Below are 17,309 nucleotides of genomic sequence, written 5' to 3'. Positions count from 1 at the left end.
TCACAGAAATTGTATTAATAACAGTCCTATCGAAAGAGTCGCGACACATAAAGACCTCGGAGTATTATTTGATGAGAAACTTACATTTGCTGATCATATCACCTTTACTGTTAAGAGAACTATGAAAATACTGGGTATTCTTTACAGATTTACTGAAATTCGCGATCTCAAAATACTCAGTATTTTCTTCAAAGCTTTTGTATCTCCTGAAATCGAATATTGCTCACCGATATGGAATATGGCCTGTGTTTCAAACTTATCCCGTTTTGATTCTGTCCTTAACTTTTTTCTTGCCATTGTCAAACAGAGTTCCTTCAGTGGTAGTCTTAATAAAACAGAACTCCTAAACAAACTCAATATTCAGACTCCACTTACTCGACGTATGGTGTCGGACTTGCTGTTTCTCCATAAAATTATCAATGGAAAAATTAACTCCGAATTGTTGGTCTCTGTTCGAAATTTTCGTGTACCTTCTCGCCTTACTCGCAGTCATTTGTTATTTACACATGTAAAACCCAGATTATCAATTATACAACGTTCCTTATACTTCAGGCAGGCATCATTATATAATAGTTTGTTGTCAGATATTGATATTTTTAACTCTCAAAATCATTTTAAAAACAAGTTAAAGTCTCTGTAAATATGGTACATATTCTAGGTACTGTGTATATATAATTGTATTTTTTATTATTTTTATTTTTTAAAGTATTTTCTTCTTTCTTTTTTGTTATTTCTTATTTACTTTGTTACATTGTTTCAGTATAAAATGGACATTGACCTGTATCTGAAACATTTATAAATAAATAAAAAAAATAAAATAAATAAATGTTTTCGCCTTTGGGACGAGAGAGGTCTCATTAAACTCGCTGCTGAAAAAGAACATTAAGCTCCAAACAAATGAACACAAAACATCATTAATATCACAAGAGCTTAATAAATTGATATAATTGCATTTTCTCTTTTAACAGAATTCTTAATATCATCTCCTCTTATATAATGTTGTGTTTTCCGTTATGCTGCACGATGAAAGATCTGGGTTTTATATACTTAAGAAAAATGAAATGAAATATTTCAGTTTTACGTCCCACGATTATACCGTGTAAGCTAAAGGATATGGTAATGATGAGAATGAATGAAAAGTAATATAATGAAGAAAGTGGAGAAAACTCACGCACACGGTATTTGTCCACCACAAAACCCGAACTTGCGCGAGCTGAATATGCTTTACCATCACTGAGCCAACTTTACCCGTATGTGATTAAGATATACTATATATTGCATTAAAATTAAATATTGCATCTTCCTTCAGCATCTTCACAAGGCCAAATGTGTGCGGAGAGGCTCTGGATATTTTGCTTAATCGGTTATGCCAATCCTTCTACGGCGTTATTTGTTCGATGCCTCTGACTGCTACAATTCCAACTTCCTGGAGGAAGATTTAGGTTTTCCAGCCATTGCTTCTAACGTAATCGTTGAAAGCCTCAACCTTTTGTCCGATTGGGCAGTCCTCCATGATCAACCAACCATCAGAGATATGTTCTACTGGTACTAGTACCAGTGCTGCACACATCCGAACATGACGGCGCACTTCCTCATTCTTAAGGTAGTCATCGACTAGACCTACTCCGTACTTTCCACCAGATGCTCGGGTTGAAATGGTAGTTGCACGTACGCTAACCGCTTAGCCACAAGAGAACTCTCTGTGTGGGCTTGAAAATAGCCAAGTAACAATACGAAAGTCACTGCATTTTTGGATTATCAATAGACTAGGTTTCCTTCCTCTCACCAAAGGTGTTTAAAAGATGGCTAAATCCATATTTTTAAATCTAATTTTGTTTCATTTGACCTCTAGAAAGGTTATAAAATATTAATATATATATTATATATATATCGCGCCCCCTCCGCAAGGTTCTGGTCTCCATTTGTCGGGATTGCTACCCCCTTATGGGTGACATCCAGAAGTCCTAAACGGCAGAAGTCCTAAAAATATAGGCACTAGACTTAAATTCTAGTACTTCTGCAATTAGGACTTCTGCAGTTTAGGATTTATGCAGTTTAGGACTTGTGCCGCGATATGATTTTTAGGACTTCTGCCTTTTAGGACTTGTGCCGTTTAGGTCTTGTCCCTTTTTCATTCACTTGCTTTAGTTCTGAAATTCGCCACCACCACACGAAATTGGGACGATGCAGCAACTAGTTGGCAATAATGTTACGAACGTAGCTAATTCCAACAGTAACAGCTATATTTGTACTATTAAGATTATTATTATCACTATCTGTTCTGCACTTATTCACGAATTACATAATACAACCTATTTCATTCTAAGAATTAATTACATAATTAGTTAAGAAATTCGTTTCTTTCGAATGGAGATACGAGAATCCCAAGACAAATTCTAATGCTAATCTTATTTGCTTTAACGTGTCTGCAGCATCTATACATACAACGTATTTCGCTAGCAGGAAAAATAGTTAAAGCAACATCTTTTAATTTTACTTTTTAGTTTTCTGATAAAAATACCTCTTTATTATTTGTATATTTTTCGAAGAACTTATAAAGAGAGAGGATTTTCCTTACATATACACACATACACCGCATAAGTGCGTAAATTTGAGCAGCGACAAATATATTAAAGAATTTAACATGTGAAACTCCCGTTCGTTATTCTTAAAGACTAGCAGAATAGCTGTTCTTCACACGGGGAGAATAGTTTCATTTTCGGTATAAGGAGCATCAAAACTGTCACCAGTGAACTTAGGGACCCCAAAACTATGAGTTTGACACTAGTATCAGTCATTTTCACTTACTATTACATGTCATCCTCTCCCTTTAGGAGTATATAATAATGGGGGCAGAATTTGGATTTAAACGGCATCGGAAGAGTCATTGTTCATCTCAGCCACCCAGAAAAGTATGGATTCGACATTGATGTCGACCATTTTTATACACACACATCTTCTCCCCCCACAAGCTGCGGTGCTGAATTTGGATTTAAATGTCATCGGAAGTGTCACTGTTCATCTCAGGACCCCAAAAACCATGAATTCAACACTAGTATCGGTCATTCTGGATCATTTTTTATATATCACCCCCTTCCCCCTCCCTAAAGTTTCGGCGTTGAATTTGGATTTAAACTGCATCGGAAATGTTACTGTTCATCTCAGTGGCCCTGAAAACTATAGATTAACACTAATATCGATTATTTTGCATCATTTTAATATACCTCCCCCTCCCTCAACTTGCGGGGATAAATTTAAATTTTTTAAACGGCATCGAAAGTGTCACTGTTCACATCAGCGACCTCGAAAATTATGGATTCACACAAATTTCGATTATTTTTAATCATTTTTATATACCTCCCTCAATTTGCGGGAGTAAATTTGAATTTAAACGGCATCGAAAGTGTCACTGTTCACCTCAGCGATCCCAAAAACTATGGATTCACACTAATATAAATTATTTTGCATCATTTTTATGTACCTCCCTCAATTTGCGGGAGTAAATTTGAATTTAAACGGCATCGAAAGTGTAACTGTTCACCTCAGCGACCGCAAAAACTATGGATTCGACACTTATAGCGGTCATTTTCGATCATTTTATACATCTTCCTCTCCTTCCCCCAAGTTGCAGTGCTGAATTAGAATTTAAGCTTAATCGGAAATGTCAGTGTTCATCTCAGCAACCCCGAAAACTATGGGTTTGACACTAAGATCGATAATTTTTAATATATATCCGCACTTCCTTCCTCCAAGTTGCACCTTCAAAGTGAAATGATAAAACTATCTCAGGCCCGAACGTCATCTATGTTGAAAGTTTTTGTCGAGATCAGTCTGGTGGTTCAAGTGTTGTTAAGTTACAAATATAGTTACTTTCATTAGTGTAGTTAGTTACATTCTAGTATACTTTCATTTATATATATATATATTTATAAAAAAAACTCAGCTATTGCTTCTGCACTATTTCAATGGTTCGTACTTTAATACATCCCTTCCTCAACCATGGTTGCGGAATTGATTAAACGTAATGTTCTTGTATTAAATAAATTTATTTTAAATATATTTTTCTCATTAATTTCAATTAAGTTGCTTTTCAAAGATCCTCTAAAATTTCAGTGACACACTATGGGCTATAAGCCATCAACTTCTATGGCCACCCTGCTACAAACTACAGACTTAAATATTCGATAAAGCATTTTAGTAGTAAGTAGTTAACAATACCAATATGAACGTATTTAATTCCAACGGTAACAACTATATTAGTAACACTAAAATTATTATTAATAATGATAACGAGTAAGGAGTAGTTAATTACGAGTATGACAATTATTTGCTACAGAAAGACTTCTGTACAAGAAATATATGTGTAAAAATAACTTACTCCAAAACAACATGAGGAAAGCAAAATTTGTGACGTACATAACTAAAACACAATATTATGTTACTAATATGAGGTCAATGGTGTGGAAATAGAGAAAAACAGACATTATGAAAGATCTGGGAATCACATTTGGTAGGAAGTTAAAATTTTGTCAACATAGAAATATATCATGGAAAGAGTAAGAAAGGACAAGAGGCTTCATTTATTTATTTATTTATTATTTCAGAACGATAAAATATGTATTTATACAAATAACTTGTAAGAATTAAGGTTCTGTAATATGAAGCAGTATATTTAAAACTTTGACTAACAGATTGGCAGTATTCTTCTTACGGACGCGATGGTAGCGCCACAAGAGATTTTTAGGACTTCTGCGGTTTAGGACTTCTGCCCTTTAGGACTTGTGCCTTTTAGGATTTGTGCCGTAAAATGATTTTTAGGACTTCTGCCGTTTAGGACTTGTGCCTTTTAGGACTTCTGCCTTTTAAGACTTCTGCCATTTAGGACTTGTGCCGCGAGATAAGTTTTAGGACTTGTGCATTTTAGGTCTAATGCCGTTTAGGTCTTGTGCCTTTTAGGACTTCTGCCGCGTCCCCATCCTGACGATATGCCGAGATTTAATGTTGGCTACACAGTCGAACACAAACAAATTGTACGTCATGTCAATTTTGAAAATGCATTTGGAGATTTTCTAAGCGAACAAATTATTATCTTGAGTGTTGCACTCACCTTGAATAAATTTAACTCTGGTGTTAACAGCCGATAGCGCAGTAACCCAATAACGTGTTCGGGACAGTTTGTATTGTATGTAGTCTGTTTATTAATATAATAGATTTGAGTGTTGTAATGTGGTCGTCTGGCAACCCTCAGCTTATGAGTCGATTTTGTATAAATCTTCATGCTTGTGATATATGATACGCCAGAGTGAACAATACCGTGGCAAACAACACCAAAATCGACTCGCGGCAAACAACACGTAATCGATTACTGCACCTTTAGATTCTCTGTGTACTGTTTCTTTGTGAGCCGTCTGTCACCGCAGTTGTATGACTCGTCGTTTTGTCACAATTCAAAGTGGAAGTTCATTTCTTCAGACTATCGGATGCCCGTAACTGCAAATAGATGTGCTATTCGACTTTGTGTTACATAAGACACTTTTCCTTGTTTTCATGTCTAGAACCATCCCCCAAGTGTTGTAAACAACGAGCTGTTACACCCTATATATATATATATATATATATACAATAATATAATAATACAATATCTGCATCGTAACCTTAAAGAAAATATTTTTATACTTGCTCTGCTCTGCTCGTATGCCGCGTAGTATCATGTAGCTTAATTCGCCGTAGCAAATTAAACGTTTGAAAAAAGTAAGTTACATTCCAAACTTCGGTTATATTAAGCTTACACAGGTTTGATAGACTTTATACTTGATTCTATGAGTACTTCGTTGCAGTTCGAGTTCCTATAAGAAGAATGTTCACGTTCAGATAAATGTTTTACTTTTTGATAGAAATTTGAGTGGAAACCGTCACAAAATCTTTGCTGCAAGCTTATCAATCGTGTTTCCGTCTTTCTATACTTGAATATGGTCAAGAGATGCAAGAATAATTGCAAAATTTTATACCAAGCAGCCCGTAAATATAGTTAGTTTTTTCTTAAATATTTTTGGTACTTATTATAATGATGTAAAACTAAATATATGGTTAAGAAATTCCAGTTAATCGCAGCAGATACGTAAACTCACCCCATTATTGTCTAGAAAACACAGAATTGTTGTTACTCGTCAGCTTAAGATGTTGCTTCATGTTATCCTACTATTCTCTCGTTAACCAAAGATTCCCTTCTCATAGGTTTCCAATTAGAACTCCATACCACCTCTACATATTCTACATGCAAGACATATCCTGTTCCTCTTTGCCACCTTGATCCTTTATATATAATCTTCAGTGGCATGTACCCATTGCAAAGCTCTACAGCTCTACATTGTGTAACTTGCTGCATACACCCGTTTCCTTATCTGTTTTTGAACTAAATATCTTTCACAAAATTCGTTTTTCAGAAACCCTCAATCTCTGCTTTGTCGATTTAGCGTTCAACTTTCACGCCCATAGAAAGTATTTTGAGTTGAATTGCGATTTATAAATTTTTACATTTAATTTCATTGGTAGTATTCGCGGCTATAAAAGAATTTTAATTGTGTAGTAAATGTATTTTTTACTGTTATGCTGTATTTTTTACTGTTATGCTGATGATAGCGCTGAATTAGACTTAAAATATCAAGTGTTGATTGACGGATATTTTTTACAGTACTTGTTGGTGATAGTGATTCTTAATTTCTAGGTTCAATGGCTTCTAAATGATAAAGCTGTATCGGAAATAGAATTTAATGTTACATCAATCGGACATAGGCACATTCTAACGATTCCAGAAACCAATGTACTACATAGCGGGAAAATTACATGTGTTGCAGAAAATGATGTTGGAAAGGCAACATGCTCTGGAACACTGACAGTCAAAGGTGAGTAATGTTATCTGTCTTTTCCCGAAGTTGTATTCAATTCTTGAGTTCAATAGAAATCCTGCTCCGAAGTCTACTTAAAGGTGGTAATTACCGGTTTTGTAATTGTAGAACCCTCCAAGATCAGAACTTTGCTATCATTTCTTCCTGTACGTTTCCAAGTTGAACTTTAGAATACGAAACGTAAAAGGCACCAAAATTGTAAACCTTTACAATGGTGTATCTATAAAGGAAACACAGTGGAAAACCTGTAAGGATTTTTAGATAGTAAGCATTGTACCTAGACTAACAGAAACTCTAAGTCCGAAATGCACTTTTCAATTGTTTTTAAATACACTGTTTTCGTTGTTTTGTGATTAACATAGCTGTTCATTCAACCTGACCTATATAAAAATGAATGTCAAAATTAAGTGCTGTCAGTATTACTATCGGTAAATTAGGAAAGATTTCAAATTGAATTTAAGAAGAGAAAGAAACAATTGAAGTGTAGTTCAGGAAGAATCATGTCCTTGTATAAAATTTGTTAACATAATATTCAAAACTCAAAACCTTGTTTTATTACGAAAATTTGTATGATGTCAACTTTCTTCGCTTAGCAATTGTCCCTCTTTCATTACTAACTTATTAATGTCTCAAGATTCAAACAATATCTTGTTAACTGGATTACGTGAAATAGTGGCTAAATATGCGATAATCATGCCTGTTGTTCTGTATGGTTGCGAAACATGGTCGCTTACTCTGAGGGAAGAACATAGACTGAAAGTATTTGAGAACAGGATCCTGAGAAGAATATTCGGACCCAAGAGGAACGAGAATGGGGAATGGCGGAAGCTTCATAACGAGGAACTACATAGTTTATACGGTTTACCCAACATTGTTAGGGTCGTCAAGTCTAGGAGGCTTAGGTGGGCAGGTCATGTAGCTAGAATGGAAGAAAGTAGAAACGCTTTCAAAGTCTTGACTGGTAGACCCATAGGAAAACGACCATTAGGAAGACCTAGCGCAGATGGGAGGATAATATTAAGATGGATCTCGCAGAGATAGGAATACAAAGTAGAAACTGGATCCAATTAGCTAAGGATAGAAGTCAGTGGAGAGCTTTTGTGAACGCGGCACTGAACCTCCGGGTTCCATAGGCCATAGAGTTAGTTAGTTAGTTAGTTAGTGGCTAAATATGAACAAATATACCACTATTGATATCACTAGTTCCAAGAGAAATGAATTACTGATCTTGAGTAGATTAGAAGAGAAATCAAAAAATTTCCATATCATGCACTTTTAATTATTATTTGCGTCTTAACATTATGTAAGGCAAGACAGCTACAACAAATGCAATTTTCGTTATGTGATGTGTTTCATTTCTTTTTCAGAGCCATCTTTAGATACGGTTAGAAGCTTGAGTGATGTACATTTAGAACATCGAACAGAATCTTTCACGTCAAAGAGGGCAGTTTTTATGCAATCTAGTCATATTACAAATATATCATCTACAGAGTTGGAACCACATATCGAAAAACATAGTTTCTCTGAGGAATCACAAAAATTGTACGAGAAAGTTGGCCAGAAACCAGCTCAAGAGGTAAGTTTGAAGTGATATACCAAACAGAATTGATCATATAAGCTTGTTCTCCCTTAGCGAGACGATAGCGGATAGCTGGCGGACCGCCTTCGACCTCGACTCCTGCTATCTTAACGAAATTATACTTATACCGCCAGTGATCCCGCTTTGAATCCGCAACTACCCGCCAATACTCTCTGTGAAAAATATATCCACAAAACTAAATATTAAAAAAAAAAAAAAAAAATCCCTAAGGGTAGTTTGAATCACTGACCCTTTGACCAGTGTGTTTGTAGATATAACAATTGAAAATTTCCATCTCAAATAAAAATATTCTGTTATTTCCCGGATTTATAATCCATGTAACTTTTTACACGGTTGGGAATTATGTCTCGATCTCTTTACCAAAATCAGTTTCAACATTTCTATTCCCTATTAACTGTAAACAAAAAAATTCATCTGCCGAGTCCAAATTTAATGCAGCACCCTTAAATGTACAGCTACACCCTACAGAACGAACTTAAACAAACTTTAATGCCAGAAATATTACATAATATGCGTGAAGACATGTGAATAATAATTAGGATTAGGATTTTAGATTTCTGGGCTTTCGGCATCTATGGCCATGTTAGCCCGTCATGTATGAGAGATGACGTCCCTCGGCGAGCACACTATGCGAGGAAAGGGAAGGAAGAAATGATTGGGAAAGGAAGGAAAAGGCCTGGGACCATAAGGTAGGTACCACCCCGGCATTTGCTTGGTGTGATTGAGGAAAACCCAGGAAAACCTCATTCAGGATGGCTGGCCTGGAAAAGATTTTTAAAACTTTTTCGACCGAGTGCCCCCACCGGGACCGCTCGCACCGAAGGCGAGAGCGTTTGAATAATAATTGACAAAAGCAAAGTGATCATGGCCGACCGAAGCTTTAGGAACAATTTGGCAAAGCAGGGTGCGGTCCACTGTCATAGTCCCGCTTCCTGATCGGAAAAGACTAATCGCACTCTATCTGGCTTCGTTCCGAATATGAAATCGAGTCGTACCAGCGACACCAACCCAAATATCAAGATTAATCCGAATGTGCTCACACCTATCGCCGTTGTAGATGGAGGACCGAAAGTGCGGGCGGCATCTGCTAATGGGGTTATTATTTTGTTTTCTATTGAGATCTCTTTTTTGTTCGTTGTACTCTTCTAATAAATTATGTTAAGAATGAATAGAATTAAGATTCGCGTGCTGTAGAAAGTAGAAAACTATTCTGATATTCTTATTTAAAAAGGAAACTCTCTCTTACCGGCACTTCTTAAAATCGATTTAGGATTTAGGATTTAGATTTGTGGGCTGTCGGCATCTAAGGCCATTTAGCCCTTCACGATTTGAGGGATGACGTCCCTCGGCGAGCACACAATCCGGGGAAAGGGAAGGAAGAAAGGATTGGGAAAGGAAGGAAGCGGCCTGGGACCTATAAGTTAGATACCACCCCGGCATTTGCCTGGTGTGAATAAGGAAAACCCAGGAAAACCTCATTCAGGGTGGCTGGCCTGAAAAAGCTGTTACACTTTTTCGACCGAGTGACCCCACCGGGAATTCTTAAAATCGAATTTGTAATATATTGTCAGATAGTGGATTCATTTCAGACAGAGATGTAATATAGTACATTATCTTGAAGAATCAATAATGTGATAAGGTAATCACAAATGTATAGATACCAAGAAAAATGAGTATACATCCTCTACATAGTCAGTAACCTCGTAACAAATTGACCAATTGAAATATAATTTTCACTACTCATAGAGAATTACGCTCTCTGCGTTAAAAAGATCCATATATATATATATATATATATATATATATATATAAATTAATGCACATACTTACTGATTCACTCATTATCAGATCTAAAAAACTATTGGGCGTACAAACTAAAAATTTTATACAAATGTTCTTCTTAAGCCCTAGCTGTAAATATGACGAGGTTATGAAATGGATATAAATTCACTAAAACCAACTAATCTAACACTTAAAAATACTCACACTCAAATACAATTTTGAGGCCGCGGTGGCTCAGTGATACAGCGTTCACCTATGGTGCATGGAGCCCTTGATTCTATCCTAGTTCCGCCAAATGTACTTTGTGGTGGACAAACACCATGTGCGTGGGTTTTCTCGGGGTTCTCCAGTTTCATTCCACCGTTTCGTTCACTTCTCATCATCACCGTCTTCTTTAGCCTAGCCGTCGGATGTAAAACTTAAAGATTTTCAAATACAATATCCTACCAGTGCGTTTATTCATGTAGACTGGAAACATGTACGAAAGTTTCTTCTGGGCTTCCATCAAATTTTTTGATTGCTTACCACAAGCCATTAAACCAAATTAATGCGTTAATAAACTGAAGACATCAATTAAGATAGGAGAGTTCTGTTAAATGGTGCATATTATTCTGCCCATCAGTTTCTTAGTGAAGAAAATAAACAGTAGTTCTGAGACAACTATTGCAATTATTATTTGTTTTACTTAATGCCATTCACATAAATAATGCTTTTATATCAGTGTTCCTACTGATCAGGGAAATCAGGGAATTTGATGCAGGTCAGGGAAGCTCAGGGAAAAAAGACTGGAAATCAGGAAAAGTCAGGGAAATTTTATAAAATATATTTTTTCTAACATTAATGATACACAAATTTAAGCTTAGCCAACCAATAATGATCACAGTATGGAACGTTAATCAGATTTTTATGGGTGATAAGTGGAATGTACGTATGAGCAATTGATTATTGTTTGTGTGTATAGAATAAATGTTCTCATAAATAAATATTCACCGTTATTTATTCCTTATTTATATGTCAGCGTCATCCGACACCTGTCATGAAAGTAAGCGAATTTCCTGCCAAAGCTCAGGGAGAAGTCAGGGAAATAGGTTTCTCCAAATCAGTATGAACCCTGTACATCAATTGTTCTATCTGTAAACTTAATATGTACTAACCTGGTTAATATTTTCTGACATGTTCCGGACTAAAATGCAATTTGCTCACGTATTTGATACGCTAAACGCAATAAATGCAATACAATAAGGAGATCGGGACTTTAACACTCTTTCGCCGCTCACCAGAACTTCCAGATTTTTGTTCGTATGAACCTGAAGTTTTGTACAACTGTTTTCCTTAAACCCTAAGTTGTGACCAAATCCTTTTTCAGTATAATTGTTTCACACTATCATTGTAAGAATCACAAAAGACACAGTTTGAATACCTAAAACAACTAACTTTAGAAGGCATAAAATTAAATAAGAATTGTTTGTGCCTTGTACCTATTCATATGGAAGAAATCAAATTTATCATTCAAGATCTTGAGAATAAAAAATCATATTATCTAAAGGAGATAACAGATTATATCATCAAAAATTGAGCTGATGAACTAGTCACACCAGTTACTCATTTAATTAATCTTTCGCTAAGCACGGGCATTTTCCGCATAAATTAAAGCTTGCAAAGTAATGTCTGTAAACAAAAAAAAAAAAAAAAAAAAAAATTAAAAAAGAAAAACCTTCTGCTTTACGAGATTATGTCCAAAACATATATATCTAATTTCAGAATAAAATCAATGCATTAGGTTTATTCTCAGACTTAAGAGAAAACTGCTGGTCATAATAAGTTATTTAAATATGACATTAGAGAAGTTGCTCTCAAATGGTTTGTTTCACAGTTGTTCGAATCATAACAAATCGTGCACATTTCTCATTGAGGCAAACTAATTTCCTAATTTAATTTATAATCACTTACCTAGATAGAAAAGAAATATAATAAGGAGCGCGGCAAAAGAATGTACTATAGTCTGCGTCACCCGAATTGGCGTGTGGCATAAGCTAAGATCGCAGTGCGATGGAATCTAAGCATTCATAATTGTCCACAAATACGAACAAAGTCAATTATGAGTGATTAGATTCCTCCCTAAAGGTTTAGTAACAGCGCACTGCGATCTTATTGGCTGATGCCACACGCCAATTCGTGGGACGCGGAGTATAGAGACGTTGTGTTACCTACCGTCTCCCTTGGGTACTGGCTCCTAGAATAGTCCCTAAAGAAACAGTCGATAACAATCTGGTTCAGAGCTCATGTCCTGTTTAAACCCAAATTAGCAACAATATAAGTGATACGACATAGGTAGCCTCAGTGGTTCGGAAATTCAGGTTTAACTGTATTTTACTTTTGTACACACGTATGCGTATATACGACTGGCAAGCTGATGACTCCATAAGTATTCGCGCGCACACAAATAAAAAAAGATAAAATTACCTTGAACGAATTCCTATTTATTGAATGTATGCGTATGTATATGTGGTAAAAGAAAGGATACTGATAACACACAAATTTTCAGTTGATACAACATGAATGCTTGAGCGAACAACACTGTGCACACACTTCAGAAATATGAAACACTTAGCATGACAAGAAAAAAGAAACACAAGTTATATGTATAGCAAACGAAAGAACTTAGAATATAGCCCTTATGGTTATTCCTTTTATCACATTCACTAATACACTATTTACGTCGAAGTTAGGCTTTCACTGTAAAACGGGGGCAATGAGTATGGGGATTGGGGAGAGCACCAGTTTCCAGCGAGGTTTTGTAGTTCCAAGAATGACGCTCTTTATAAAATTATATAAGAAATATTTTGTTCACTTTTTCTGTTGAATCTGTGGTTGTAATCATACAAAAAATTTAATACTTAGTCGTAGTCATCTGCATACTAGAACATAAATAAGTTCGTCCAACGTAGGCTTTAACGTGCTTCACCCTATTAACACCAAGCGCGAATTCCTCGCTTCTGCCAGCACTCAGGAAAATCCCGGCACAATGTCTCTGGTTGGCACTGTCGTTTTTTAGATTTACTGTGAGAAATTCACAAGCTTATATATTCATACTTGATGCAAATATAGTTGCGGTATATTCAGTAGTTCTGGTAATACGTCTTTTATTTTCGTGAGAACGAAGAACTCGAAATTGAAATTAGATAAGTGTTGCAGACTAACTTTAAGAATTCAGTCTATATCTGATGGATACTTCACATGATAGTTCAATACAAAGCATTTTAATAAAAAAGAATACAGATTAGCAATTGTGGAGATTGACCATTCTGTGCGGAACTCACACAGATTACAAGCACAGTTCCCACCACAATCAAGACATTAAAGCGTCGCTGTGTCTGGCTCGCACCTGTCTGCAATGTAACAATTTCGTATCTAAAAAAAATTCCCAAGTGTTGATAATCATTCATACGAAAAGTATATACAAAACAGTCTTAGTAGCCAAAATCATGTGTTGATAACTTCACTCAAGAAAAGAAAAAAGTTTGCTGTTTCGAAGCATTCTGCGAATGACATAAGCATTTAGTTCAGTAAAGAATGATTTCTTTGTTTTATTGACGGTGCCAGTCTGTCTAGAGAACATCTGTGTGCAATAAAAGTAGTAGTTTCTCACCGGCTCTAAAGCGTTCAGAGCAAAGCAAGAAAATAACTTCCGTTCACATGAATAAAATATTAATTTTGCATGATGATTAAAAATCGGCGAAAATATACAGTTTGTCCAAGTAGTGAGTTGTTATGGCCGACCTGACGGTCATGATTGCTTTTCTTCCTACATATAAATGATTCTCCCAATTTCGTGGGGACCGTCCATATGACAGTTTTTGCAGATAATACGACCTATTATTTGCTCGAGAAGATACTAATATAGTACAACAACATGTTTACAAAACTCTAAATGATCATTTTTTTTTTTTTTTTTTTTTTTTAGGCGGAGAACTTTAAACTGGCTACATTGTTTACTGTAACAGCTGATATTACAGTTTTTGTTGTTTTGAGGTTAGTTTGGTTTGGCCATTCATCATGAATAGACACACCGGAACAATGTTCGTAAATTGTGCAAATTTATTTTGAAAACCATGGTTCAATTCGACAAACTCATCGGACATTACGTGCATTTTACTGTGATTAATTCGAGAAACTATGGATCGTTTTCGCAATACGTTTACTCTGAACGATAATATGCATCCCGTAAGACATCGTCAGTGCGGACACAAGAAGTGGTTGATGGTGTAATGCGTAGTGTAGATGATGATCCAAATGTGTCAATTCGACTTCGTGCTCAACAATTAAACTTGTGTCCAGCCACTTTATGGAAAATTTTGTGTACAGACCGTGGTTTAAGTGCTTACAAGATTCAACTGGTACAGGAATTAAAGCCACACAATAATCGTTCGTGCCGTACGATTAATTTCACGAAATGGACCTGTTGTTCGTGCGATTTGGCGCCATTAGATTATTTTTTCTGGGGATATGTAAAGTTGCATGTCTATGCCGAGAAACCAGAAACAATTAAGCACTTGGAAGCCAATATTCGACGCGTTATTGCCGAAATACAGACTGATTTACTGCGAAGAGTGTGTGAAAAATTGACCTCCAGATTACGTCATGTACGCGCCAGCCGCGGTGGCCACATGCCCAAAATCATAATTAGACATTAATGCCATAGAAACGACTGTCAATTACTGTGCCAATTTCATGGATATTAAAAACATTTTTCTGTGTTTTATTTCAACATATTCTCCGCCTTAAGAAAAACCTTTACAAAGATGGTTTGAGGAAAACAGATTCGGACGAAATGAACCAAAAGCAAAATATGTACTTTTTAACTTCTGAATGAGAAAATAATAAAATAAACTTCAGCATAGGAATTTAAATTCTACATAGAGATATCACAGACAAATTTTTACGTGTATTACCAGATCTAAATTTCAAATATGTTGAAGACATAAATCAACTTTATAAAAATTAGCACAACATACTCTTCAATTCGTTCATTAATTGATAGAAGGACAATGCATGCAACTAAAATACTATATTATGCGGTGGCATCTCATATAACACATGGGATTATGTTACTGGGTAATATTACAAGATCACGTGAATCATTCATTATAAAAGAACATTATCAGAACTATTCACGAAATAATTAGAAGCGGTATCGTAAATCGTGATTTAGAAAACCAAATGTACTAAATCTACCATCACATACATATTGGACTATGTAGTGTACGTAGAACAAAATTAAGAAATATACAAAATTGTAAATTAACTAAAGAAAGAAGTTTCCTTGTGGCTATATAGGGAGCATACGCGTCTTTGGTACAGAGATTTGGATTCGATTCCCGATGGGAGCTAGTGTGGTTCGGATCCTATGTTAAGCTGAAAGTCTACGTCTCATATATAGCCTCGTTGCTCAAAGGGACACTTAATCTAAATGAACTAAAGAAAATATGTTCTTTCACGTAAACTGGAAACATGTTCGAAAGTTCCTTCTGGACATCAACTAAATTCTTTAAACAGTTACCAAACGCCATTAAATTGAATCAAAACGTTAATAGACTCAAGATAGCAGTTTGAAAAGCTCCGTTAAACAGTGCATTTTATTTTGTCAATGAGCTTCTTAATGAAGAAGATAAACAGTAGTTTTGAGACTAACTAATACAATTATTATTTTGTTTTGTTTTACAAGAAATATTTATATATCAATTGTACTATCTGTAAAAATAATTACTAATCTGGTTAATTCTTTTGCATGTTCTATATCAAGGTGCAATTCGCATATATACAGAGAAATACAGTCACACACACAAATAATTGACCCCTGACTGCTATTACTCCACTGAGTCTGATCCAGTATTTTTGCTGGTGAAAATGAAATGAAACGAAATTTTTGAGTCTTACGTCCCACGCTTATGCCGGCTAGGCTAAAGGAGACGATGATGATGAGAAATGAATGAAATGGTGGAATGAATAAAGTGGGAGGAAACGGGCGAACCCCAAATAAACCCACGCACACGGTCTTTGTCCACCACAAAGATCGAACCCGGGACCCCATGCACCAGATGTGAATGCTGCTTTACCACTGAGCCACCGCGCCCCCCCTTTTTTTGCTGGTATCACTAACGCCTGTATATATGCAACCCAATTTACACGTAACATTTCAACACAAGAACAGTTAATAAACCCCGTGAGGCACTGAAACATTGTTTTGCTGTGCTGCTGATGCACGGAGAAAATGTCTCCATTTTAAGATTAATCTCTATTTTTTGGAGCGCATTGTCCAATGAGTGTCACATATCAAAGACATTATAACTCGTTGTGTGTATAATGTATTATTTCACTACATACTGTAAGAGAAGAAAGAAAAAACTCATCACACATTAGTTAGAAAATGGCTTAAATAAACTGAAAATATGAAATCTGGAACAATTGAAGGAAATAGATTTGTAAATCTTTGTCTATATTCGTAGTCCTACTCCAGTTTCCTGGTTTTCGAACATCTCTTTCCTCCTCCAGCGGAGAAGACCTGGGTATGAGTCGGGTTTCGGGTTTCCTGGGTCTGGCTGGAAAAGTAACTATACACCTATATAAGCACAATTATATGTTGAGTGATTGTATTACGTGTGCTTTGACTAATTTCTTTTATTTTAACGTCCCACGTGTATGCATCGAGGCCAAGGGAGGCGGTGATGATGAAATGGATGATGATAGTGGAATGATTAAAGTGAGAGGAAATAGGAGATCCCGAGAAAATAAACGCACACTCTTTTTGTCCACCAGAAAGCCCACTTGGCAGGAGCTAGGATCGAACTAGGGACCCCATGCGACAGAAGTGAGTGTTCTACTACTGAGCCACTGTGGCTGTCACTGCTAGTAATGGTTTGTTAATAATCGTGCTGTTCATGTTATTCAGTTCAAAATCTTTTGTCGTCGCGAATTCTATCGAGAAATTCGAAGCTTAAAATATATAAAACGATAATCGTGCC

General features: G+C 35.9%; 1 protein-coding gene across 6 annotated transcripts in view; it reads left to right on the top strand.

Annotated features, from left to right (window-relative positions):
- The window catches only part of zormin (spectrin and immunoglobulin domain-containing protein zormin), a 799,654-nt gene that overhangs the window by 709,749 nt on the left and 72,596 nt on the right, over positions 1-17,309 (top strand). For all 6 annotated transcript variants that reach the window (XM_081744925.1, XM_081744924.1, XM_081744928.1 and 3 more), the window contains 2 exons: positions 6,725-6,902; positions 8,273-8,481. In XM_081744925.1, the coding sequence (XP_081601051.1) occupies positions 6,725-6,902; positions 8,273-8,481 (387 nt within the window). The remainder of the gene's footprint in view (positions 1-6,724; positions 6,903-8,272; positions 8,482-17,309) is intronic.

The sequence above is a fragment of the Thermobia domestica genome, chromosome 17, assembly GCF_964235325.1.
Source record: "Thermobia domestica chromosome 17, izTheDome1.hap1.1, whole genome shotgun sequence".
In the NCBI taxonomy this organism is placed as follows: domain Eukaryota; kingdom Metazoa; phylum Arthropoda; class Insecta; order Zygentoma; family Lepismatidae; genus Thermobia; species Thermobia domestica.
The sequence above is the reverse complement of the archived record's forward strand: the minus strand, read 5'-3'. Positions and strand labels throughout refer to the sequence as shown.